Below are 26998 nucleotides of genomic sequence, written 5' to 3' on the forward strand. Positions count from 1 at the left end.
AGCAGCACAGCTACCCGGGTTTTGTGTACCTGTTTATCAAACACCGCCTGTGTTTACAGCACTTCAACAACGGCAGCATTACGCGTGTGCTTAGTTTCCCCATCCCAAACATATCCCAGAGGATTTGTGGTGCTCTGGTTTTCAGTGCACAGCATAGAAACGGGACTCATTCCTCTCCCAAGCACAAAATGTCCATAAAAACGTCCCTGTATCTCATGTGGTCACTTTTTGTCCAGGACAATTGTTAATAGTAACCAGCTTTAAATGCTTGAATGACCCAAATTGGTATTTATGATTACTGCTCCCTTTCTTGTAGGGAGGTTCTAACACTAAATCTGTACCATTTTGTTGTGTAAGTCAGGAATCAAGACTCTTTTAGGAGCTAGTTCTGCTTTTATTTGGCCTCATAAATGATTTCTGGGAGCAAGAAGAATAGCTCATATAAAACCATAACTGCAAACACTGATCTGGAATCAAGAATACTAGATCCTCTGAACACAGAATGCTTCACTCATTTCTGAAGTAAAGATTTTTGTTGAAGGCTTATTTCCTCAGCCACTTTTCCATACAATTCCATCCTGGGCCATATCTCTGAGATACTCAAAAACCTTGGGATTTAGAGATACATAAAATCCAGCTGGAATTTTTGGATGAAGACCACGGTCAACAGCTTCACGGCTCTGCCATCACGTAACCCCGGCAGCGATGGCAGCATTCATCTGCCAGAGGGACCAGCCTTTCCTGGGGCCCAGCCCAGAGAATCATCTCCTTGGAGAACAAAAGGCCATTACAAACACCACCACCTTCTGCTCCCGGGGTTAGGCGTACTCTGACCCCCGTTAGCATAAACGAAGAGCAATCTGTCTGTGTAAATTTATGCCCCTTACACATAATGCATCATGTATATGCATAGCTATTACATTTCTATGTGCATGTGTGCACATGGTACATGTATTTTTTAATCCCAAACCCTCCTGAGCGGAGGGAGGGTTAAGAGGCTGCAGCTTTTCTACCAGTGCTGCCCCTGTGCAGCTCCATGTTGTGGGGGAGAAGCAGAGCCCAGCTGTCACCGCCGTGGCTGCGTTCTGCCTGTGTACATGGGCCTTCTCTGGGGACAGGAGGGGAAAACAAACAGGCGACAGATGTGAGCCGCGTTGTTTAACGCTGTGCTGGGGGTGCCTGGCGCCGTGGGGATGTGCTGGCTGGCAGGGGCTGCCCGAGCAGAGGGGATGCTGAACAGCCACCCCTGATGCAGAACTGCATCTTCCCGGTGGTGACAGGAGCTGTCCTTAGCATCACCCAGCTGTGTCTGGTCCCGGGGAGCTGCGAGGCAGCGGGGTGGCATCACAGAATTACAGAACTGTAGGGTTGGGAGGGATTCAGTCTGACCCCTCTGCCAAGGCAGGGTCACCTGGAGCAGGTGACAGGAACACATCCAGGTGGGTTTGGGATGTCTGCAGAGAAGGAGACTCCCCACCCTCCTCGGACACCTGTTCCAGTGCTCTGCCATCCTCAATGCGAAGTCCTTCCTCGCGTTGAGGTGGAACTTCTTGTGTTGCAGCAAAACCCCCGCTGGTAAGCCCACGTGCAGCTGCTGCCTTTGCGCAGCCCGAGTGCTCCGTGCGAACAGGGCCCCGCAGGCGGCTCCGAGCGCGGCAAAGCCGGAACTCGGTGCAGAAACCGGAGTTTTAAAATAACACCGCCCGGCACCAGCGCCCAGGTGCTTTAAAATAACACCACCGGGGGCACGGGCCGCACTGCGGGAGCTTCTCCGGGGGAGGAAGAGGAACGGGAGGAAGAGGAGAAGAGGAGCAGAGAAGAGGGGCAGGGAGAAAGAGGGGCAGAGGAGAAGAGGGGCAGAGGAGAAGAGCAGGGAGGAAGAGGAGCAGGCGGGCCCGGCGCACCCCCGGGGCCGCTGCCGGCGCGGCACGGCGGCACCGGAAGTCGCCGGCGGCACTTCCGGCGCGGCCGCCCCTCCCGCCGCCGCCGCCAAGATGGCGGCGCCCGTGTCGCTGCAGGTGGAGTTCGGGTGAGCGCGGGCGGCGGGGCCGGGCGGAGGGCAGGGCAGGGCCGGGATGGGCCGCGGTGGGCCGGCCCCTCGGTGAGGCGGCCGCGGCTGTGCCATGGGGCGGTTGCTGCCCGCGGCCTGGGGGGCCGCTACGGGCGCGGCCGGGTCCGGGCGCGGCCGCTGTGACGGGCCGCGGGCCGGGGTGGCGGGAGCGGCCGCCGCCGGGGAACCCGGGAAGCAGACATCGGCGGGAGGGACCGGACACTGCCGGAGGGTGCCCGCAGCGTGGGGCCGGGCCGTCTGCCCCAGCGCCTCGCTCTCCTCTCTGTCAACGTCCTGTGTCAGGCCTTTCTTTTTCTTTCACATCTTTCAACCTTCTTGAGTTGTTTAGGGTTTGTTTTAATTATTAAAATTGTTTATGAAAACCTCCCCCTCGTTTCTTGGCTTTTTTTTTTCTGAGCGCTGTCTGTGTGTGTGTTTGTGTGTGCCCTCACAGTGCTTTGTGTTTGAGCCCTGTCAGTCCTGTAAAGCTGCCAGGTTCTCACTCTGTAGCATTTCAGTCTCCAGGCCTTTGCTGCTGTACTATCGGCACTGCTCATGCTCTGGCCCTGGGATCTTAAAGCATTTGCAGTGGAAGCTGTGCATATTTGTGGAAATACTTGTGTTATTTCGTTAAAGCCTCCTTTTAGCAGAAGCTAAAAGGCTGCTATTTATTCGCTTTTTCCCACCCTTTCACGAACACAGAAATGCCATAACCCTTTAAATACCCTTCTCCTTAAGAATCCTTTCCTCTATCTTTCCCGCTTCCAGCTGCAGCAACTCTCCTAATTTTCCCAGAAGAGTGAGATGCATTTTTGCTTCCCTTGGAAATGCATAAATGAGCTCTCTATGTAGGAACCACAGCTGAGTTCCCCACAGCTCTCGCCTTACAGAAGGACCTTATCTTGCAATCTACATTTCCCGCTGTAACAAAGCGTGACCTTGTTTTCGTTACATGAAAAAATGTTTTTCATATAATTGTTATGACTTGTTCCCTTGCATAAATCTCGGCTCATGTTAATAATCACTGCTTCAATTTTGAGATAACTGTTTGTTGTGAGCTGGTGGAAGAACACCAACAGAGTGCTCTTTAGGAGAGCTGCTGCATATAAGTAATGCTGCTGAAGGCATAACAAGGGTTCTGTTGTGCTCTGCCATTGCAGAGCCAAGAAAACCTACTGTGGCATTTTTAGATATTGAATTTAAAGGAACTTAATAACATCTGGAAGTATTTTTGTTGATACTTAGGTGAGCATTGCTCGTTTTAAATATTCTCTGTTTTGTGTTGGTTTCCAAGGAAAGAGAGGCACCAGAAAGTTCCCAGAAAGTAATTTCATGGGAAAATTTTTCCAAAGTAATTGGCATTTAAGTTCGAAGAACATTTTGCCACAATTTTATGTCCTTTAAAAATGGGTTGGTCATTTTTCTACCTCAGTTTAATATTAAGTGAACTGAGTTTTTTAAGAGTTCTCTAGTTGTTAAAACTTTGGCCAGTGTAGAGTTCAGTCTAGAGTCAAAAGCTCACACTCTCTGCTGCTGTGTCCTGTAACTTAAAGTAGCTTTTGTGTTTATTATCCATGTCTCTACTCACATGGTAGAAGTTTTATAATCTTAGTTTGGCCTGTGGCCCCACAACATCATGGAAAACGATTGATGTTGGTAAAGTTCAAGATTTTCACAATTGTACTTTTTCCAGAACAGGAATAGAGGCGAGGAGCTTGCTGAGGCTTCTAAGCTGTAGTTGCAAAAATCAATTACTCTTTTGAAGAGCCCAAGGTTAGGTGCCTGAACCCAATTCAAATCCTGTTCTTTTCCAGTGTGAGGAGCAGCTCCTTTACCTGCCATATTCTGCTCACACCTGATCTGTACTTGCAGAGGCCATAATTTCTTATCTGAGAGCATTCCCTAATGTGTTAAAGTGTCAGAAGGGGGATGAACATCAGGTTGTTCAGTGGAGGAAGACTGTGTATTTGTTTATTTCTGTTTTACCTTGTCACCCTCATCACTTGTTTCTCCCAGTCAAGTCTCCCTCTCTGGGACACCTTGTAGTGAGTAGATAAGAAAGAGCTGCCAGGACTTGCTCTGTAACTTCATGTGAGTCGCTTTCCCTTTCTGTGTGTTCACACTCAGAAACTGGGGGAATATTTATTCCAGAAGGATGCTCAGTTTTTGAGGTTTCTGGCTGGCAGGAGTTAGGGATGGGCAGTGTTGGATGGAGTGTGGTGGCTGTAGTTTTGCTTGGGTGGAAGCAGTGCCGGTGATGGGAGAGGGAAGCGGCGCTGCACAGCGGCTTGGGAGCTCCTGCAGATGGGAACCATCCTCCCATCCCACTGGATGATGCCTGGCACCGTGGGGTTCTGGCCCACAGCAGAGCCTCCTCTCTGTGTTGGCACTGGGAGCTGGCAGCTTCCTCTGTGGACTTCTGGTTTGTGACAGGAAAAAAAAAGACAAAGGGAATCCTGTGCTAAATATAGTCTGTGTCATTTGTTTTCTCTGTTGTGGCATCTATGTAAATTGCCTCTTTTGTACTGCCTTCTCTTGACAATAAAGCAACATCTCAGTGGTTCATTGTTTTTATTTCAGAGGTGGTGCGGAACTCTTATTCGATGGTGTCAAAAAGCATCAGGTGACTTTGCCCTGTCAACCAGAGCCTTGTGAGTATCAGAAACTGTTGGATAACTTCACAGAGTAACAACAAATGAAACAAAGCTGGTTTGTACAGCACTTAGAGTTGCCAGCAAGGATCAAAGTATTTTAAAAGCTCTTTCACACATGCCATGGATCAGGCAGCTTGGTAAACAGGGGTTAGTTCTCAAAGTCTGAGGTCTTTCCTGTCTTCTAAGCACTTGTGAATCAAGTCCTTCCTTAAGACTTTTGCCTCCCTCCTGCTGGATAGACAACAGCCTCTGGATATTTCCATCAAGTCTGTCATTGTCTTTCTTGGTACTTGAAACCACCAATAACATCTTCTCTCCTCTGTTTTTTTCCTGCCTGTTCTGAGGTTTCCAAGAGGCACATATATATGTGTGTGTGTGTTTATGTGGTGTATAGATATGTGGGGGAGTGTGTAGCAATTTAACATAAATGTGTATCTGCTTATTTGACCTTTCAAGTAAATGTGATAATTTTAATATGAACTCTGCAATTGAAAACAGTAAACCTAATGCTCAGATAGGATGCTGGATCCTACCCATGGCCTTCCCTGCAATAAAAACCAGGACTTTAGTGTTCAAGGGACAAACAGTCACAGTTCCTGGTTTGCAATTTGGAATATCAATACTGAGCAGTGCTGCACTAACTCAATTGTGTGAGTACTTCAGTTGTGGTGTAATTTTGCCACAGGTATGTTCTGAATTTTTCCAGCTAGATAGCACTGCTTTATGCTATTGCAGTGGGATTATAAACCAAAATAACACAAAGCCATGAGGGAATGTTAGGGTATATCTCACAAATAGTTGATACCATAACCTAGGTGCTGGGAGCCCCCAGGCCTGAAATCTTTTTGCTGTGCCTAATTAGAGATTGGTAGAAGTGCTTTTGATGCTTGGACATAAGTATGTATAATTCAAATATAATAGGAGTGCTGCATATTGTGTTATATTGTGGTTAAGGATGGGACTAAGGCTCCAGAAACATGACCTGATGCTGATTTGCTTTGTGAGTTTAGTCATGTTGCTTAACTTTCCCCTGTTGCTAGTGATACTTTGATGTATCACAAGAGAATTCAGCATTAAATTCCAGCACTGTTGAAGCACTCAAGATCCTTAAATGAAAGGTAGCAAAGAAATGCTAAAATACTAATTTAGTTGCTTTATAAACTTGGGGACTAGAGCATAATTTTCTTCAGTGCTCTGCAAATTTAAAGTACCCAGTAACGCCCATTGTTTTGGTGGTGTTCAAACCATGATCAGATGCTGAAGAAAAAGGGGTTATTACAGGAGATGTTTATTTCTGCCAGGGGAGGGGAGGATGTTAATACCAAAGAGGGATTCTTTCAGCCCAGTGGCTGTCAGCAGCGCAGTTGTGTGTTGCCTGATCCATTCCCACTTGAAGCTGCTGGGAAGACTTGTGCAGCCTGAGTAGGATCTACATTTATCCTAAGGGATATATCTCTCCCTGAGGGTCTGTCTCAGCCTCAGGGTTCAAACTCATGATCTCCAGTGATTCATTCCAGATTCAGCTAACACATTATTGTCCCCAGCTTTTCCTGCTGCCTTGTTTTCCAGACGCTGCTATCCCTGACAGAACTGGCACTGTACCCCCTTGTCAACTCCCCTGGTTTGCTGCTGTCTTGTGCCTTGGCTGTCAGGGAGGTTTCATTTTCAATCCAGTAAAGAATTACTGGAAACACCCCTCATGATACTTCCAGAAGACAATTATGTTGTAGTGGTGAGGAATCAATTGAATGATATCAGAAAATAAGAATAATTTTATTGAAATTTTATGTTGTTCCTAATGTTGTGTATTTCCCTTGTTCACACTAGGAAATTTTAACTCTCCTGTCTCTGGGTAAATAAAGATATGCATAGCCAGGTCCCTGCTGCACTCATGCAGCCAGAATTGCAATGATTAGAGAAATAAAATAGCTCAGTTCTACTGGGCACATACTGTTGCTTACCTTACCCTGAATGTCCATCACTGAATTCTCCAGGGAAAGACCTGTAGTATGAACACTACTTGAAGACCTGCACTTCTAACCCCATTTTAAGTGATTTCATTAGCTGCCAAGTTTATTTTTGGCCATTTTGGCCTCTCTTACCTACTCTTCCTTTTTTCTAGGTTATTTTTTGTCTTTGTCCTCCTTTTTGCAGAACAGTTGCTTCTCTCTGGGTTATGGGGCCCGCCTATATTTCAGTTGTTTAGGCATTTTTATATATATCCCAGAAGGGAAGGGAGGTGGAAATTATATGAAGAAATGCCTACAAATATTTACATGAATAAAACAAGCTGTGCTCCATAGTTGGTAGGGGCAGTCAGTGTTCTTTAAATTACGTTATTGAGCAAACTCTTTCTGTGGTCATTTCTTCTTTCCTGGTAACAGGCACTAGATGGAAAGTAGGTGGGTTCCAGATCCAGTTAACTTTTTCAAGATTTGATTCTCTGTCCTTTTCTGATGCTTGAAGCTGGGCTCCTGGAGGGATTGGGAAAGGCAGGAGGAAGAAAGCTGCAAGTGGGACAAGAGCAAGCCACAAGGGATACAGCCATGTGGCAGGACCTATTTTTATTATCCAAGGGGCATTTTGTATCCTGATGTCAGTTAAATAGCGGTTCTTTATTTTCAAAGTGGAGCTGTCTCAGCCTGCATTTTGAAGTTGCTGCCAAAATGGGAACTTATAAAAGTGTGATGTATGTGCATAGACAGCAGATTTACCTAAGCCACACTTTGTGCAATACTGTGTAATCTTGTAGAGGTGTTGCAGGAAAGAAGAGCTCAAGTTAAACAAGAATCTTGTCCCAAATTTCTGGCTATCCTGATGATTTCACTGATAATGCTGTTTGAGGATCTAAAGGCATTGTGCCCTGTTGGCTTCTTCTGCATAAAAACAGTGTGTGTGGGAGAAAGCAGCTGGGGGAATAACGATATTTGTCACATGGAGAGAGGATTAAATTGGCAGGGAAATCAACTTTATTTTCAAGCATCTAAGAGGCTATTAGAGACAATGGAGCATAAAAGAGAGAAACCCTAGATTAAAAACTGAAAATGTATTTGGCAGCCTCCTCCTGAAACAAGCCACAGTAATTTAACCAAGTGGTTCAGTAATCAAATAGATCATTGTATGACAGCTCTGCAAGTGATGCTGGAGCTCCTTCCTCCATCTCGCTGGGACTCACAGTGGTGGATTTGTCTTGGCCATGTGAGTTGCATGGATGCTGTTGGAAGGTAGGAAGTCACTGGCATTGTTTAACCCTTGTGGTCATTTCAGGTTTAGCTGAGCTGCATCATCAGATGAAGAGTGTTTAGAAAACCTGTCTGCTGTGCTGTCTTCTGGATGTTGTACCTGGAGGCTGGGGTTGTGTGTAAAGTCTCTGGCACTTGCGCTGCAGGCAGCTCAGCTGCTGTCACAAACCTTTGAGTTCCAATTTCTCATGTGGCTTCAATGGTGGGACTCGTGTTTTTGGAGCAGCAGATTCACTGGTGCTCACTGGGACCTTCTGGGCTAATCAGAAATTCACACTGTGTTTTGGTACTTTACAAGTCTGGAAGGTTAAATTATTAATCAGCGTGTTTTGGTAATTGTGGTTTCCCTTTACCAAAACTCTAGGGAAAAAAAAAGCCCACTGCCAATCAGATTTTTTTTTAAGAAGGAAAATTAAAATAATCTGCCAAATATTGCTTATGTTGAATCCCCATGGAGAAGAGCATGGTGTGCTTCTCGAGAGCTTTGCTTTCCAAGGGCCTTGTTCTGCACAGCATGGAGGACTGCTGGGGACTTGGGAGCATTCATCTTCTGGGAAAAGAGCCTGGGGATCCTGAGAGATCAGACCTATGTTACAGGCAGATACAAGATACAGCATGGCATGTGTTCAGCACTGACTGGGGTGCTGGACCAAAAGAACCTGTAAAATCCAGAGCAGCAGTTGGCGTTGCTGTTGGTGAGTGCCTGATGCTGGGTAGTACATCGTAGTTGAGTCATTAATATTCTGGCATGCTTTTATTGCTCTGTTTATTATCCCTAACATTTTAAAACTTGCTCCAAAAGAAAGAATAAAAATATATTTCCTAATGTAGAGACTTATTAGAAGAATGGTAAAAAAAGCCCCATAGATCTGTGGAACTTCATGCAGTCAAGTCTTTTTAAACGCAGTGTGTGGTACTTGCAGCTCTCAGAGGACTTAGGTTATTCCCTCCTCGTGCATCCCACTCGTGCATCTCTTTTAGGCAGGAAATTACAGATTTGGTGGCAGGAGAAGGGGGCTCAGTGGGTTGTGCAGGGTGGGTGCTCAGGCTGGACCAGCTCAGCCCTGGAGCTGCTGCCAGCAGTCAGGGTGAGCAGTGTTTGCAGTCGGAGCAGTCGCGATGCCAGCGCTGCCGTGTCTCAATGGAGCAGCTCTGGCGTGGGGCTCAGCTCCAGGTCCCTGTCCCAGCCTGAGGGAATAGGGAAATAAACGCTTGTCCTCACAGGAGCAGTCCCATCACCCTCCTGGGAGGCCGCGGAGCCGCTTTACCGGATCAGCTCATCCCAACTCATTGTGGAAGGAGCTTCCCAGGCACTGGGAAACCAGCTCTTGTGTGTGACCAAATCCCTGGGATAACAAAGCCTGGCTGTTACACCCTTCTTCCCAGCCGCTGTATTGCAGTGCGGACACCTAGCAGGATAACCCCTCTGTCCCACCCCCCTCCCCTCGCTCTTTTCTCTTGGTGGGATTTGCTGTGCTGACAGCGCTGTTCAGAGGGTGGCAGCGGAGCAGGGCTGGGGAGGAGGATCCGGGCCCTTTAAACCGCTTAGCATGCGGTTCACACGGCTCCGGGCCAGCTGTTCCTTTCTCCTCCTGCCCTCACTCGCAGGAGTTGTTTGCTGAGCTCAGAGCTCCTGTGCAAAATTGCTTTTCAAAAGAGCCACTTTCTGCTTAATTAAACAATGAGCCGCCGTCCCTCTGCACATCTGTAAAGCTCCCTCCGCAGCCCCTTTATCCCACAAACTGCTCCATTCTTACCTCCATTCACTTGTAAATCTTACCCCCCCCTCTCCTCCACCCTGATCATCTCACTGGCCCTTTCTTTTCCCCTTTCAAGTAAGACTGAGGAGCTTGGAGTATCTGTGGGGGTGGCTGGGTTGGGTGGACAGGAATCGGTTTAATGGTGCTTGGCCCTGTATGAAAGCCTAATAATAGCAAAGCAGATCTGAGCCCAAAAGTGAGAGGCGATTTCTGTATTTAGAGGAATAAAATCATGGCAGTTTCCTGAGCTGAGCTGAGACACTGACTCATCCAGCAGCCAGAGGGGACACAGCCACCAGCCAGGCTGGGAGGGGGGCAAGGATTTGACTTCAAGGCATTTTCTGATCCAGCTGGCAGTGCCAGGGAAAGCCCAGCCCAGGGAATTCCCTCGGCCAGGCTGGCTGTGTGCAGAGCAGTGCCAGGCTGCCAGGGAATCCCTCTCCACTCTGGCAGGAGCAGACACCTTTCTCCATGGTTCAGGGTTGCACACCAGCTCTGTGTTGTCTCTTTAATAGCAATAAGGTTTTCATTTTCAGCTCTCAGTGCCTGTGCACACACCCAAAACTCAGAAACCGGGAAAATAGGAGAGAGGGGAAATTTCAATTTGCTGGGTTTTGGCAAAGCTTTGCACTGGTGGTTAGTAATGCATTCTCTGAATTGTCTTGCTGAGAGCTTAAAAAAAATTAACCAGTAACATTCAAGGTTAAACAGGATAAATGAATGGAAAAGTGATGAGGTGGGATATCTCCTTTATCATTGAGAAGGACAGATTATAGCCAGCATGATGCAATATCATCTAGTATAGATTGATAGGGAGGAATGAAGAAATGGGAGTTTAGTGCATTAGCGGAAGATTCCTGACTGCAAAAACTATTAGACCATGGCACAGTCTCCTTGGGGTTTGGTAGCAGGTCTACAGTGCTCAAGCCTCTTAAAATCAGAACAGGCAAGGCTCAGGACAGTCTTTTGTTGAGAATAATTCTGTGCTGGCAGAGGGATAAAATTACAGGACCTGTTAAGGGGATGCTTTTTTTCATGTCTGTGATCCCCAGGCTGGTACTTTGCTGCTGGGGCAATAGTCTTTGAGGCTCTCTCAGCTCCTTCCTTTGACAATTTTGAACGAGAGGCAAGACCCTGGGCCAACACTAGTGATCTGTGATCCTAATTAAAAGAGACAGTTTGGTGCACTGGCATTTATTGGGGAGCCTGAAGTGACAATAGCGTTGGGTGTTACGGGATTAGATGCTCTGACTTTGGAAATGAGTAGGGATTAGGTTTACCCTGAGAATCAGCTCGAAGCTGCTTTTTTTTGTCATGAGAGCTGATGGATCTGGAGGCTTGCTGCTGGCTAGCAGTGGGATTGGAGATCCCTTGAACTTGTATTTCCCTACCAGCAATCTGTGGGGAGTGGAAGATCCCAAGCAGCTTCTCTGCAGTTCATAAGCATTGTGATTAAAACCTCAGGGCTGAGAATTTTGCTGGGTGATAGCTGGGATCTGAGTCCTTACTGCTGACAGGAAGGCTGTGAAAGACCTCTGTGATCCTTTCCCATTTTGTGGACACAAGAAAATTAAGAAGAGCATCGCTCTTCTAGATGAGAAGCAAGAAAAAGACATCTTAAAGCAATTAAAAATTACAGAAGTCAAGACCTTGGTGTTCATTTGTAGCAGACAAGAACAGAATACAGCAACAATTGCCATTCTCTTATGCCTGTTACCCCCTAATTAGTTACCCCCTAATTTCTTCCCTAGTACTTAAATCACTGCCCATTCCAGTGTGTGTGGTAGGATTGGCTTGTGCACTTGTCAGAGAAAATGGATTTTACTCTTGTGCAAAATTTGCCTGGCTGCTCACTCTGCGTAATACCAAATCCATTTGCCTATGACTCCATTTATATCAGCCATTCCAGGTCTTCTTCTGCAGTTTATGGCACACCATGGTCTGCTTCAGAGAGTGATTTGCATATCAGATGGGAGGCTGGAAGAGCTGGAAGGATCCCTTAGATCTGGTTTTGAGCTCTTTTAGAGAGCAGATTCCTGGAGGGCCTGCTCAGATCCAAAAGCAAAGAGCAGTCATGCACCTGGAAGAGCAGCAGGTATTGGGAGTTGGTTTGCCTGTTTTAAAAACAAGCTGCTTAAGCAGGGAAAGGGACATACAAATTGTTTTTCCACACATTTCCATGCAGGCAGGGGGAATAATGGCAGAGGAGCTGCGGGGAAGGGGCTTTGTCATGGTTACAGGCCGGTGGCTGAGAATGTGGGTGGAGCAGCGCTCGTCCAGAGTTAGTGACCTCAGCAAATTGGAGCTCAGCCATGGTCAGTATGATAAATGATCTTATTCTGGGTCAAAGAAATGGTACCCCACAGGGAGGTGTCCGCAAGGCGGCCCGGGAAAGCGCCGTGCTGCTGCAGCACTGACCCCTTAGTGACCAGTGCCACATATATCTTATTTACTGCGGACCAGAAGGGAATTTTCCATGGTTCAGCCTTTAGAGGGATCCCCTATTTCCCTGAAATAATCTCCCAGTTCTGCAGTCAAGGCAAGAAAATGGGTGTAGTTACACCTTCTGGGTGCCCTTCGAGGCTTTGTGCAAGTTTCTATGTGGATTTTAAGGCAGGGGGCACAGAGATGTCTGGTCCTTGCGTGTGTGTGTGACTCTGCGAGTAACCTGTGCAGCTCCCTGGGAGCCAAGGGCTGTGTGTCCCTGTCAGCTGGTAGCAGGGTTGCACATAAACCTTCCATGTTTCTGCACCTTTATCAGTTAATTGTGAGATCCTTCTAGTGCAACACCCAGCTTGGTGTTTCTTATTCAAAGCACCTGGGTCCTCTCTGCACACAGCGAGTGCCCTCTTTTCTGAGTTGTCACTGATGGATCTGTCAGGCCCAGGAGGTTTTATTGAGCTAGGAAAGATCTATGGATTTCAGCTCTGCTTTTGAGGGTGCAAATGAGCCCAGGCAGTGCTAGAATGGACTATTAGATGCATTCCTGTTGCAGAGGAAGCTCAGCAGATTCTTCATGAAGGAGCAGCTGGGGCAATGCAGGTGGTCAGACCTGCCTTCACTGGGACTGAAGCAAATCCTTGGATGATTTGAGGGAGGACAGAGCAGGTTGTGCCTTTTCCAGGAGTGTTTGTGGTGCAGCTGGGCTGAAAGGAGACGAGGCCATTGGGGTTTGTGTGCGCTCACTGCAGTTCCTGCATCCCGGCCTCTTGCGTGACAAGGCAATGACTTTGTGTCACTGCAAGCACACGTCTTGTTTTCCTGAGCGCTGCGTTTCGCTGGGTGATCGCTTTCCTGCATATATTGTGGGCTTCAGCTCCCATCTGTGCACTTGAACGAAGCCGTTTTCTCAAATGATTGTCGGTTTTTCTTTTTTTTTTTAATTAACTTTAGATTATTTTTTCCTAAGAATTTGGAGAGGGTTGATGTACTGCTAGCACAGGCAGCAGAAGCTGTCTCTGTGTAGAAATAAGATAGGGATTTCCTACCATGTGCTTCAGTCCCTCCTTTGCAGTTTGAGAATATTTCCGCTTCCTTGGCTGGTTCAGTCTTGCTTCTCCTCTGATGCTGCCAACGGTGGGGGGAGCACAGTTAATAAGAATTAAGTGCATTTTTTTGATGTGATATTTGTTTGCTGTGAGTGAAATGTAGTAGTCTACCAAAAAGATTTCAGTAAGACCATGCAGCATTGATAAAAATACATCATTACTGGGATGAGCTGGGTTCGAGTTGGTGATGTTGGAGCAAAATGCTGTATTGTCTCTGCTCTCACCTGAACCTCCCTCTGGAGCCAAAATGCATGGTGGGTTTTGCAGCCAAATCACAGCACCTGTAGTACAGCTGTGCTTCTGCCAAAGCAGATGCCTCTGTTCTGTGATGGGGGCCAACTTCAAACCAACACAAGTGTGAAATTGCTGCATTGTAATGATGATTTAACTTCTCAGCAGATGTGGTGCCTGACCAGGCTGAGATTTTTTTCCTTCTTTATATGTCATCCGTAGAGAACCTGCTGTTTGCATAGAAAATCCTTGGCCCAGGCAGCTGGAAACCTGTTAGACCCGTAGTATAGTATCAGAAAGAAAATGTCTTAGGAACACTACATATGTCAGTTGTAAGAGATAAGCAGTTGTGCTATAATTTACCTCTTATTATTTCCATCATGAGAACACAGAGTCCTGAGCTGTTGATCCAGACTGCTGTTTGAGGCACTGAGCTGCAAGATGGCTTCTCCACAGACCACTTGCAATGGAAGTAATCTTGTTCCTTTTCAATATCTTACTCGTGGGAGATAGTTTTGGTGTGGCTGTGGTCATCTGTCATCCTTTATAATTGATTTGTTCTAGTAATATTGGTGTATAGCACATAGAAAAATGAAGGTGGGTGGAAAAATTCAATGCTGATGAAGCAGACAAAAGTATTGTCTTAAAGTTGGCTGTGGAGAAAGGGTCTTAATTTTTGTACCTTTTGGAGTTGGCATGCATAGGGATATCTGGGGTTTTTCCCTACTGTTTAAATTCTTCAGTATATGTGTACGTGACTTCTGGGTAGGAGTCAATGAATGTTGGCTCAGGTGGGACTGGAAATAACATTTGTTATGGAAGGAGATGGGGTGAGGGAGTCTTCCAGCTCAGCCTCGAATAAATCAGTCCTCTCGCCCCTCCGTCCAGGCTGCTTCTAGGTGGCTGCCTTTTATCCAGCTAGTGCAGCCTGTTTCTGTCTAAATGATCTCTCCTGAAAGGTCCCAGAGGAAAGGGCTGCTTATTCCATGCAAGGAGAATGGTATATGGCACAGCTCATTGTTGTGTGCCCTGCTGCAAGTGCATAAATATGAAACAGCTCACAGGCGATGCTGCAGTGGGGCTGGTGTCCCCTTCACACCCCCCTCCCTCTCCTGAAGGCTCCTCTCCATCTTCCTTCCTTTACAGCTTTCATTTCTGGGTGATGGAGAGCGGGAGCCATTTGGGTGTGAGATCCTGAGGGCTTGATGTTGCAGCAGTGTTTTTCAGGGGAAGGTGAATGTAGTTAACTCTTGTTCTGATGGCTCACCGACCGCTGTGCTGCACGTGTGTGTGTGTGTGTGTGTGTGTGTGTGTACATATATATATATATATATATGTATGTATGTATGTAAATACACACACCTTCTTAGTGGTGCTCCCTGTCCCCTGTGCATGTAGCTAGGAAGGAGGCAGAAAATGGTCTATTTTGTTCTTTTAACTACATATCATTACAAGAGAGTTGTGGGTTGGCCCCAGGCAGGTGATCCAGCTCACCAGGCAGTTTTGAGGCACAAAGCAGCTCCTTTTGCCCAGATCAGAGTGATCCAGTGCCTGGAGGCAGCAATACCTGTTGTGCTCTGGGCAGCTCTGTGGTGAGATCGGGGTTTTGGGGTCAGAGTGCTGGTTTGGAGGCCCCAGTGCCCTGGGAAAGCAGGGGGAACAGAGGGACTCTCAGAGCATCCCCCTCCCCCTTTCCCCAGGAGAAGAGGCCCCCATCTGCTGCAGATGGACATATCCCCATTGCCTAGTTGATGTGCACCTGTCTACACCAGGGCTGTTCATCCTGGGTGTGACAGAAGCAATGAGGGTGACATTATTTGGAACAACCCCAGTTTGGCTCTCGGTAACATCCATGATCCCATAAAATCCTGGGGTAAGGTCTGGGCTCAGTCAAGCCACTACAAATGCACATATTGTTGCTAGTCATGAAGCAAACACATGGGGAATGGTACACAGAGTGAATTAACTCAGAGAAGCACATGTGGAAAGATACCTCATGACTGCAATGAGCTTACCTCACATAAGAAACCCATCCTGCCATCCCTGCTCCTCCTGGAGCAGGGCTGCAGCCCTCACTGGTGGATTTGTGCCTTCAGAAAGCTTCCTCGCTTCTTGAAAACAAACAAAACTCTTTTGGGGCTTTCAGAGGGCTGTTTAAAGGAGCCCCGAGAGAATAACTGATTGTGGATTCAGAATGATGAAGTGGTTTGTGGAACACTGAAATATAGAGGCAAATGCAGGAGAACTCCACTTTGCAATTTGTCAGCTTCTCTAAACCCTGTAACGGATTGTTCCCCCCCCTCTCCGTCTCTTCTCACCTCTCCAATAGGAAATTAACTGATACTATCACTAAAGAAATTGTTTTTGCCTCACAAAGTAAAATTGATACTATAAAAACCCGCCAGCAGTGTCTCCTCCTCCTTTTACATGAAGACAAATCCTTCCTGTCACCTACTGAAATGGAAAGATAAAGGCTGAGCTTTAATAAAGAAGCTCTAAGCATGAAGTGTAGAAGGAGGGAGCAGGCACAGCATGGGGAACACTCCACAGCAGCAGGTGTGATGCTGAGGGATGCTCTAACTGTCCAAAATGCAACTATGGGCTCCTGTCTGTTTAATGCATGGCCATGGACAGGTTTGGGCCCCACAGCTCCCAATGTCTCCAAGAGTTTGTGCTGGTTTTGGTGCAAAAGTGTCTGTCTTTGCTCCATTCAGGTTCTTAGGCTTGCTTGTTTGGACTTTTAAAATCTAATTAAATGCACAAAAGAATTAGACATAATTTGTTGGGTGACAAGATAATGCACAGGGTATGAGATGTGTCAGAGACCTGAACATCAGGAAACTGCTGCCAGATTGGTGCTTCAGCAGGAACTGCATTCATTCTTAGCAGGATGAGTTTTCTGTGGGAAACCTCTTCTGCCAAACCACAGGGACAGGACTGTCTGTGAGTTTCTTTGCAGCTATCCCCGTCCATCCTGCATGTTCCTCATCTGCTCTTTCGTGGATAAACAATCACTTTGCTCTGCCATCACTAGGAGCCATCAACTAGTTTGTAAACCCTGTCCTTCATTCTTCCAGGGGATATCAGAAACCTGCTCAAGTGGATCAAACAGAATCTGTTGAAAGAGCGACCAGAGTTATTTTTGCAAGGGGAATCTGTGTAAGTACAACTGTTAGGAATCCTCCTTGTGTTTCTCTCTTCATCCCTACAGTTTTTCCTCTGGGGCGGATTTCCTATTGAGTAAGTCAATGACCATGAAAACACAGGATTTGCCTAAGTGATAGTGGGAGGTATCCCACCCACACCTTGCAATGTCCACAGAGAGCATCTTTTGCAGCCCTCACCCCAAATCTTTGAACTTTAAACATGAAGCAGGGCCATTTATACTTTCTCTTCACTGTCACTTGGAACAAAGCAGCACCTGTATCCTCAATTCCAGGAGTTTTAGCAGGTCTGTCTGTTCCCTGCTGATATCACTGGGACTGAAGCAGTCATTCTGAGAAATGCCAACAAATACTTCTTCTGGGAAATGTATTTTTATTATCAAAACGGGGCCAGTCTCGTGGAGGGGGGGGTAGAAAAAAAAAGGAAGGCAAGAGAAATGGAGCAGAGTGAGCTGTGCAAGCCATCCCTGACTGCGGGGTGGCGCTGGGGGTGTTTAACATTCGTCACGGATCTTTGTGAGCTGAAGCGTGTGCCAGGTCCCCTGGTAACAGGAGAGACAATTGCAGGACACTGAAGATCAAAGAGGGGGAATCCCTTTGCTCAGAATCAGGGGCTTGGAGTGGATCCCAGGTGTTCAGTGCCTCTGCTAGGGGCAGCGGAATGGCTTTCCCTGCCTTCCCACTGAGCTCTCTGCTCTCGCCTGCCGTGCGTGGGTTTTAATTACCTGGCTTTTCTGCATGGTACGGAAATGCAGTCATCCTGGAGCATCCTCAGAACGGTGCCTTTCCATTCAAATCAGCTTTGGGATTGCTCCTGCGTCCCCTTTATTTGATCCAGAAAGGGCACAGACTGTACCTGCTCCCACCTCCATGCTAGGATCCCTTTTTTGGCATTACAGGCAGTCAGCCTGTGATCTGTGCTGTGACATCCCTTGTTCTTAACTATTTGTGGGGCTTTTTAGCAGCCCTGTATCCTAATTATTTCTCTCTATTTTGCAGGAGGCCAGGAATTTTGGTGCTCATCAACGAGGCAGACTGGGAACTAATGGTCTGTACTCTTTCAGTTTGACTTTCTTTGTTGAAAATATTGCTCTCTCTCTTCTGTGGTTGCTCTCACAGAAGCTATTTCTGATTCTTGCCCCAAGCAAAGCATCTCATATTTGAGGGGGAAGGGGCAGGCTGGAATCTATCTCCTGTACTGTGGCTGTTCAAAAGCCTGGAGCCTCTCTCTAACCTGCTGAGTCTCATCAGCCAGACCGGGTCTGAAGAGAGATCACCTTTTTCCCTGGTCTCTGGCACTGGGTTTTGCACCTCTGGCTGCTGGTAGGTCCCCCAACATGTGGGGTGACAGCAGGGGAGCACCTGAGACCTTCAGACCCCACAAAGAAACACCTTCCCTGAAGTCAGGTGATGCCTGGCAGGTAAAGGCCACAGGGAGATTTCAACTCAAACAGGCACCTGGTAAATGTCTTCCCTTCTCAGCCCACTGTTGTGCTCAGACAACAAACAGCCCCTCGCCATTTCCCTGCCTCAGGCAACCACCTGTTCTGTCAAAACCCTGGTCCAGAAAGCAATGTGGGGTGATGAGCATCAGCACTGTGGCTGATCTCTCACCTTTGCTTCTGTTATGATGAAAACATCAGTCTGTCCCCTTCTGCTCTCCCTAATACTCACCATCTTTTTATGAGCTGTTTTCTCTTTGCAGCTTGTATTTGGAAATGACATTTAAGCAATTTTTCATTTTTTTTCTTGGCCTGCAGGGTGAGCTGGATTATAAACTCCAGGACCAGGATAATGTGCTTTTCATCTCAACATTGCACGGCGGGTGAACTCCTGAAAAAACAAAGAGGATGTAAATCCAAATCCCTGGGAAAAAAAAAAAAAAAAAACAAAACCCAAAAAAAAACCCTTAACCCACCCGAACCTCTGTTGAGCTGCCTGTGTCCAGTCTCTGCATCTTCCCACTGCCTTCACTTGTTCCAGACATCCAAATAAAGCTCTGCCAGCCTGCGGCCTTCTGTCACCACAACAGCATCCATCTTTTGGTCCTCATTTCACCTCTCCTGACTACACTTCCAGGTACCCTAACGAGCAGAGAGCACCTCAGCATGTGGGACTTTGTTTTTTTCTGACAGGAGGAAGAGGGGTGCTGAACCCTGAGTAGGATAACATGTCTTAACATGCAGTGAGGTGTTCTGGTGCTGGGAACCAGGATTCTTTTAACATGATGCTTAATGTTGGTACAGTCTCTGTACCAACCATGGGAAGGGTGAGAAAGTGCAAGGAAACAAAAGGGGGCTTGACTAGTTTTTCCATGGGGTAGCAAACATGGCAGCTCCAGAGCCCTCAGAAGTGACTTGCACCTTGTTGTGATATTTATTTATAGGAAGCAGGAGAGAAATAGGCCTTTTGGGTTTTGTATTTCTAATCCCTCATGCTGCTTTTGTACCAGAGCTGAGGCAGGGTGAAGTACTGGCCCATGAATGATGTCAATTTATAATGATTTGGTTGGAGGGAAAACAAACCCTCACCCGGCCTGAGACAGCACAGGGTGATCAGGGCAGCAAATGATCTTTCTGTCACTGTGATAGACAGAATTGATCGGGCTGCACTGCATTCTGTGCAGGTGGGAGCTGCAGTGTGGCTGGAGAAGGGCTGGGGCTGGAGATGCACAGTTAAAGTGCCAAGACCTGAGAAAGTCAGGAACTTTTAACCCTTTGTGTCAGCGGGAGGGAGAGGTTTCTTGCTGCATGTCCTGAGGAAGTCCTGTGAGCACTGTGGAAGTGGGTGTGTGTGGTTCTCCTAGGGCATGGGTGTTTGTTGGCTTTCCAGAAGTTTCCTCAGAAAGACAGACTGGCTCCTGCCACCCAGGAGGCTACAGCAAGAGCAGAGGGATGGGCTCAGAGAGGATAGCATTGGCACCAGCAGGTCTGAACATGCTGCATGAGCTTCCAGGAGTGCCTGGCCAGGACTTGTCCTGCGCTCCCCCCTGCCCTGCTCACCTGTTTCGGGCGGGCTCCAGCGGCGTGCAGAGGTCCCGCAGCAGCTCCTGCCCGAGGCGCGGCTGTCGTGGAGCAGAGGCCTCGCCGGTGCCTCTCACTGCTGCTCTGCACCATGTCCTGCTCTAAGAGCCCTCGATGTTCAGGAGCTGCTGAGGAGGCGGGGAGCAGCCGGCCCTGCTCAGGCAGCCTGGGCCAGCACCCGAGAGCTGCGCACAAGGAGCCTTTCCCGCGCTGCGCCTGACGGAGGAATTCCTCTGATGCAGGGAGTGATTCCCTCAGCTGACTTCACTGATTCCTCTCTCTCTACCCCTCCACAACCTGCGTAACTACAAGCACCCACAGCCTACGATGCTTCTGCATCTGAGGAGCCCCAGCTTCAACCCACTGCTGGTGACAAACCGATATTCAGCCTTTTCCAAATCCAGCCACAGCAATTTGAGTCCAGCTCACACCATTTGTAAGTACACATTCGGGCCAAAGGCTCTTCTCTGCTCTGAGTTCCTGGCCCTTAGCTTAGCTGGGCCAGGACAGTGGAAGGGGATTCCAGGTGGTGGTAGAAGCTGGCTGAAGAACAAGGAACCTGCGTGGCATGTGGCTTGAAACGGACTGAAGCACAATGGGAAAAAGCAGGTTCATCTTCAGCACTGCTGCCTGCCCTTCGTCTACCCTGCCTCTGTCTTAGGCTGGGCTTGTTCTCATGCCCCCCAGCTGTTTGCTCGGATAAAGATGGGTTCCTTCCCCAGGAGCTGTTATTCCCCTCGATAGTGCAGGTTAGACCCAGGTGGCTTAGCTCCTGCTGTAGTAAAAGCTGTCAATCACTGCTAAAAAAAGCTAGAAATGGGAAGATGAAGGAAGCCAAGGGGATGGAGAAGAGGGGTACAGCAAAATCCTGTAACAACAAGAGCAACAAAAAGTTTCTGAAATAAAAGCCTTTTAAAACATTCTCCCCCTCCAGCTTTGTCCTAGATAGGCTCTTGGTGAAATTCTGCTCGGATCTTGTAATGCTTCCCTCCTCCTCCTGGGTTTCCTTGGCAGCCCCGGCCGAGCCGTTTGGCTGGTGGATTCATAAAGCCTCTCTGTTCGAGCGAGCCTTCCTCCGGCCGCCGTTCCGCGGGGGCTGCTCCGCTCCGGGGCTCCCGGAGGCGGCGAGGGCCGTGCCCGCGGCCCGGAGCCGCTCTCCGCCGGGCCCGCCCGGTGCCCGAGCGGCGGGGCCGCTTCTCGGCCCGACGGAGACGCCGCACGGCCGGAGCGGCCTCGGTGAGCCCGGGGCCAGCCGCGGCTGCGGCAAGAGGACCAGGAGAGTGTCCCGGTGCAGGGGGCCGGGCGCACGCCGAAGCAGGTTGAATGGAATTAAGCCGCAATGATAAAATAGGTAAATAAATAAAGATAAGAAAGATAAACCGGGATGGAGCCGCAGGGCCGAAGTGCCCGCCCGCCACGCCGGTCTGCGGCCCCACCGGCCCCGGCAAAGCGCCGGTGCCCGAGGCTCGGCCCCTCGGTCCCTGCCTGGGGCTGCCCGGCCGGGGCTGGCCGTCCCGGTGATGATCCCGCCGGTGTTTGACGCATTAAAACCGAGCACCCTCGGCCGCGCCGAGCAGAGCGAAGCCGCCGCTGGTGCTTCCTTAGTTTCCCTGAAATCCTGGCCCCGACCCCCGGGACGCAGCCGGGAGCGGTTACCTGCCAAGCCCCGGGCCCGGGGAAGGTCCGTCCTCCGTCCTGTGCCCCGAGAACCGTCCTGGAGCCCCGCCGGAGGAGGTGAAACCTCTGCTACAGATGTCCAGACACAATTCTTGGTTCGTACGGCTCCATCGCACAAGAATTGCGTTTGGACAATCAGGAGCGGAGATTCCCATCCCGGGCTCGCGGGATCTTCCAGGGGGAATCCGGCTGGAGCCTGGAAAAGAAGGACACACGGGCCCTGAGCCGGCTCCCGCCGCCCTCCGCTCCCGCTTCCCGGCCCCGCCGAGCCGCTGCTCCAGCCCCGACAAGTTTCGAGCGCAGCCGCGGCGTTTCGCATCCCGGGTTCCATTTAATGGCACCGCGAGGAGTTTAATTTTATCTACTCATTTCTTATCCCTCAAAAAAAAAAAAAAAAAAAAAAAAAAAAAGGAAAAAAGAAAAAGAAAGTAAAAAGAAAAAATTAAAAAGAAGCCCAATTTAAAAAAAGAATAATAAAAAAAGCATAAAAAAAATTTAAAAGAAAAAAAAATAAACGAAAAAAACCAAGAAAAAAGATAGAAAACGAAAACCGACGATCCATCCCTGCCGGAGCAGCCCCGGTGGAGCGGGGGCTCGGTGCGCCGGGGCTGGCGGCCGCGGCGGGGCTCGGTGCCTCCGGCAGCCGCGGGGCTCCGCGGGGGTGATGCTGCGGGCACAGACTCCGGCCCCGCGCTGCAGCCGCGCCGCTCCTGCCTTGGAGAATCCACCAATTCCAAGCGGATCGCCCTCAAAATTCGTGCACTTTGAACAAATCTCCGAAATTTATAAATGACCGCTGGAGGGGAAATATTAATAATAATAATAATGATAAAAAAAAAGGAAAAAGATGAAAAATCCAGGCTTCTTCCCCAGCCCCTCCTCACCGACCGGCGCCCACGAAGTTGGGAACAAATCCCCCCTCTCCAGCCAGGGAAAATCCCGGCCCGCTGCCGGCGCTTCCCCCGCCGATGCCAGTGCCGGTGCCGGTGGCCGTGGCCGCTCCGCGGCGGGGCCGGGCAGGTCGCCCCGAGAGAACGCCGGGGGCTGCGGGCGAGCGGCGGACCCCTGGCCGCCCGAGCCGCCCTCGGCCCACGGGGCTCCGAGTTTCCACGGGGCGCGGAAAGTGCGTCCCGCGGGGGCGGAGCGGGCGGCCCCCGCGGCTCGGCGGGGCACGGCGGCGGGGCTCCCGCGGCACCTGCTGCCGGCCCCGAGCCCGGCCGAGCCGCCGCGGCTCTGCCCGCTTCCTCCACGCCGTATCCACCCGGGAGGGTCCCAAATCCGCCCGGGAGGGATGCGCACACCGGGGCTCTGCGGGCTGCGCCGGGGCCGGGCAGGGCTTTTAGTTGAACGGCACAACAATAAATGTGTTGCAGAGCCGGCGAGAAAAGAATGGGGATGACCTTCAATTGGTACTGGATTTGAATAACACCACGGGGTGATAAATGCCCATTGTGTTTTAGGAGTAATGAATCTCCACTGTCTCTATAGCACAGAAACAGCAGCTGCAACCTGGAGCCAGCCATCTCTTAAAGACACAGCTCCCACAGCCCGGCTCCGGCCCGGCCCGCAGCCGCCGCACCGCCGGGCCCGGGGCGCGGGGTGCGCTCTGCCCCGGGGCTCGGCGCCCAGCCCCGGGGACGGCCACGGCTGGCCCCACTCGGGGTTGTGGGGATCCCCCCCGAGCAGCCGGGCAGAGCTGGGTCTGGGGTCCCCTCCCACCCACTCGGCCCCCCTTGGAGACCCCCTCCGTTCTGCTGCCGCGGGAGTGCCACTGCCCGGGTACCCCCTGGGGTATGGGGTCACCTGCACCCCAACTCGGCCCCCCAGCGGCAGGGAAAGTGCCGGGGATAAATAATGCTCATTGTTTTCCCCTAATGAATATTACCGAGGTGGCAGGCCGGCAGCTGCGGGCTCCGGCCGGAGGAGCGGGGACATCGCCGGCCTCTCTCCGCCCGGGGACACCCCAGCTCCAACCTGCCGAAGGTCCCCGCATCAAAGGGCAAAGCACGGAGGTGGCCGGCGCCTTCTCCACCGCTGCCTGCCACCACCCTGGGTGTCACAGCGGTCCCTGGGCAGAGCTGGCCGGGAGCCTGGAAGTGTTCCCCACGGAGATCCCCACTTGTCCTCGCCTTCCCTCGTGTCCTCACGCAGGGGCTGGGGAGAGGGATGGGTGAGTGCTGGGACAGAAGCTCCCACAGCGCCAGGGATGCTTGGGGCAGCCCAGCCCCACGGAGCTGCAGGGTGACCCCCGTCTCTGTCCCCAACCCGTAGCAGTGTCCCCTGCCTTAGGCATCACCCCTGGAGCCCAGGGACCGTGTCAGAGACTCTCAGGCCCAAACCCTGAGCAGGGACCAACAGTGCAGGGATCTATGACTGGACGTTGCTTCCCACAGAGTCTCATTCCCTCCCTGGGAGGTTTTGCCCACCCTGAAGAGGCATGAAGGTGTCCCAGGGCTTGGGAATAGCCACATCCTCACAGCCCCTTCCCCATGGGCCAGAGCCAGGGGGATGCCCAGCTCCTGCCACAGCCATGTGCCTTCCTCGGAAAGGCTCCTCTGCATCCCAACACATCCCTGCCAACGCTAGCAGCAATAAACCCACTTCCTACGAGTGTGAAAAACAAAAGAAAGCCAGCATTTAATAAAAAGAAAAAAGAGCAGCAGCAACTGAAGGCCCCTGAGCTGGGTTGCAGCCATTGCCTGGGACTGGCCACTCTTCGGGAAGCAGGAACCATCCGAGGGAAGCCCCTGTTGCTGCTGCTCCGGGTGTTCCGGCATTGTTTTAGCCCCGGACCTTTTAACTTGTTTTAATTCCTAACACTTCCCCCCACCCTTTCCACACCCCCCTTTTTTTTTTAAGTATCTTTCCCAAATCTCAGCTGAGTTAATGAAGTTATGTGATCCTATAAATGTTAATTGTCTAAACTTTTCTTCTCTCCCCCGTTTTTTTCGGTGCTTTTTTTTTTTTATCTCTCTCCTCCTTGCTGCTTTCTGCTCCACTTGTAATAAAGAAAATATCTTGGCTGGTCTTAGCCAGTTGCTTGGCAACCTCAATAGAAAAAAAGAGAACAGAATGTAACCAATCCCGAGACAACCGAAAGATTTTGGTGACATGTGACCTCTCGGAAAAGGGCAGCCTTAAACTGTCCCTTCTGTCCTTTGCTCTGACCATTAGGGTCTCTTGCCCTCCTTCCCCCCCCCCCCCCCCCCGGCTCCTTACACCAATAAATATGGATTAGTGAAATACTTTTTCCCACACTGATGAAAAGCCGGGATTGATCTTTCCACCTCCTTTATCTACCAACCTGACAAGTTTCTAAACAAAATTAAGAGGGAAGAGGGGAAAGGAGCCGTCGCAGGTTGGGCGGCCGGGGATGGATCCTGCGGGGACGGGGGGTCCCCGACGGGGCGCTGGCGCCGGCTGCGCCGAGCTGCTCCGCTCCCCGTGTGCTGGGGAGCCCCTTGCACGGCACCAGCCGGGGAAGAATTAAGTGTAGCTCTTCCAACGCAATAGGGGAAAAAAAAAAATAAAGCTGTGGCCAAGCCCTGCTCTCCCTCTATGCGCGCCGTGTGTCCTGGGGAGACCCGTGCTGCTCCTCACCGCGGAGCCCCAGCGCTCGCGGGCGGTCGGGGAAGTTGTCTGCAAATTTCATCCTGGAAAAAAAAAAAAAAAACCAAAAAAAAAACCAAAAAACCCCACAAAGAAAAAAAACAAGCCGACAATATGATGTCATTGGCTTTCTGGCGTAGCCCGCCGGCGCCCCTCCACCTGCCGCCGGGCGCTGCTTGGCCATGAGCCTCAGCACGACCGCGGTGCCCGGGCACCGCCGTGAGCCCCGGCACGCTGCTCGGGCACAGCCCTGCCGGCAGCCCCCGGCTTTCCCAGGCTCCCGGTGCGGTGAATGCCTCTTTCACCAGCAGTTCCCCACTTCCCCAAAAAGCATCACCTTGCCAGCTCCCTTCCTCCCATCAGCTGCCAGGAAAAAAAATTAGGGCAAGGACAGGGAGCGAGAGCAAAACCAATGAACTTGTTTCCAGCTTCTCCTTCGGATCAGCCGTCCAGCACCGGGAGAAAAACATTTCTCCTGCAAAAAACCTCCCCTCTCTGTCTCTGTACAGGCTCCGATCCCGTCGTCACTGGGACACTGGCTGGAGACTTGGTCTCAGCTCGGCAGCAGAAGACACCGTAAGTCGTCTACTTAAACAGTTTTCCCTTGGTTTTGTTTTTGATTTTTTTTTTTTTTTTTTTTTTTTTTTTTTTTTCTGTGAGGCTGCTATGCCACGGTTTAAGGGCTGAGCCCCACGGGGATGGAGGAGGAGGAGGGTCGGACAGGGGGGTTTGTGGGGGGCGCAGGCTGCGAGGTGTGGGCAGGGTGGGCAGCGGCGCGGTGCCCGTGCCGGCGGAGCCGGTGGTGCTGGGTGCCGGCAGCCCCGGGGTGCACAAAGCCCCTTTGAGCTCCTCACAGAGGAGCTGCTGATGCCTCGCCGGCCCTCGGAGCCGGAACGGCCACTGCAGAGGAGAATGGAACCCTGGGCACCCGGGAGGGCTGGCGGGGAGGGGAGCGCAGGGCTCTGGGTCTGAGTGTTCCCCGCGTCAGGGACAGCTGCCCATGGGGGGCCTGGCCCCAGGCTGAGCCCTGAATTTGGGGTGCCCAAAACATGGGCTGATCCCCGGCCAGCCCCGCTGGACTGGGGAGCTGTGGGGAGCAGGGGGTGCCCCAGCCGTCCCACGTGGGGATGGGGACTCGCTCCCTGCCACCACGGGTCGTGGTGGCATCCACGAAGCCACCAGCCCGTGGTCTCCAGGGTGGCCGCGGGGAAGGCTGCAGTGCACAGCGAAGAGGCAGGTGGGACCAAATGAGACGCAGTGGCACCTGCTGGCACCTGCTGGCACCTGATGACACCCGGTGGGACCCGGTGGGAGCCGGTGGGATGCGCTGGGCCGCAGGGGGACCCGGCAGGCCCTGGCAGCCCTGCTGCCGAGGCCGGCTGGCCAGGCACAATACCACGGCCCCTCTCCTGAGCCGCCGCCGAAGCCCCTTTCCCAGCGTCGAGCGCCTTTGTCTCGCCTTTGTGATGGAAAGAGCCCCCCCTCCTAAATCACTGCCCTGACACCCCCATTGTCTCCTTCCCGGGGAGGTTTGAAACTTCCCCCCCCCCCTCTCGAGGTCAGGAATGTGGCCGGTTTCTATTGGGACGGAGGAGCAGGGCTGGGTGGGGGGCTGCAGGGTCACGCCGGCTCGGCGGGTCAACCCGAAAACAAAACCTTTTGAAATACCTACTCTCCATCACTGCCAACATTGTCCCCTGCCAGCGGGGGCCTGGCACGGCCCCTCGACGCCTCCAGCCCGGCCGCTGCCCACCCCAGCGGTCAGCAGCTGGGGGGGGACAGAAGGGTATTGTGCCGGAGGGGACAGCTTTGTTTTCGGTCACAGCTGCCCCGGGCTGGGACGGGACCGACCGTCAGCCCCACTGGGGTGAGAGGAGGGAGGGGACGGGAGTGCACTGGTCAGGGCATTGCAGGGGGGACCTGGTCCGTGGGGTACCCCTCTGTCCGTCTGGGATGTGGCACTGGGGGGGACAGAGGGCAGCTCCCTGTTGTCCCTGGAGTGAAGCCTCAGGGTCTGCAGCCTCTCTGTGTCCATCGACA

General features: G+C 51.0%; 1 protein-coding gene and 1 long non-coding RNA gene across 2 annotated transcripts; one reads left to right on the top strand and one right to left on the bottom strand.

Annotated features, from left to right (window-relative positions):
- Window positions 1-1957: 1957 nt before the first annotated feature.
- On the top strand, window positions 1958-18678 carry URM1 (ubiquitin related modifier 1). The gene is made up of 5 exons (XM_021551366.3): window positions 1958-2029; window positions 4631-4701; window positions 16563-16644; window positions 17649-17697; window positions 18410-18678. Exons 1-5 carry the CDS (start codon window positions 1995-1997, stop codon window positions 18476-18478), a joined length of 306 nt encoding a protein of 101 aa, XP_021407041.1. The 5' UTR covers window positions 1958-1994; the 3' UTR covers window positions 18479-18678.
- On the bottom strand, window positions 17003-18417 carry LOC116184210 (uncharacterized). The gene is made up of 2 exons (XR_004148967.2): window positions 18324-18417; window positions 17003-17472 (listed from the first exon to the last, which is right to left on the bottom strand). It is a non-coding gene; the product is annotated as an uncharacterized LOC116184210 (long non-coding RNA).
- Window positions 18679-26998: the final 8320 nt, after the last annotated feature.

This window comes from Lonchura striata, chromosome 22, assembly GCF_046129695.1.
Source record: "Lonchura striata isolate bLonStr1 chromosome 22, bLonStr1.mat, whole genome shotgun sequence".
NCBI classification, from domain to species: domain Eukaryota; kingdom Metazoa; phylum Chordata; class Aves; order Passeriformes; family Estrildidae; genus Lonchura; species Lonchura striata.

Bases quoted from the DNA above. Each gene is read 5' to 3' on its own strand.
- URM1 (XM_021551366.3), top strand. From the start codon at position 1,995: ATGGCGGCGCCCGTGTCGCTGCAGGTGGAGTTCGG. The intron at 16,645-17,648 runs GTAAGTACAACT...TCTATTTTGCAG, and splicing joins TTTTTGCAAGGGGAATCTGT to GAGGCCAGGAATTTTGGTGC. The intron at 17,698-18,409 runs GTCTGTACTCTT...CTTGGCCTGCAG, and splicing joins AGGCAGACTGGGAACTAATG to GGTGAGCTGGATTATAAACT.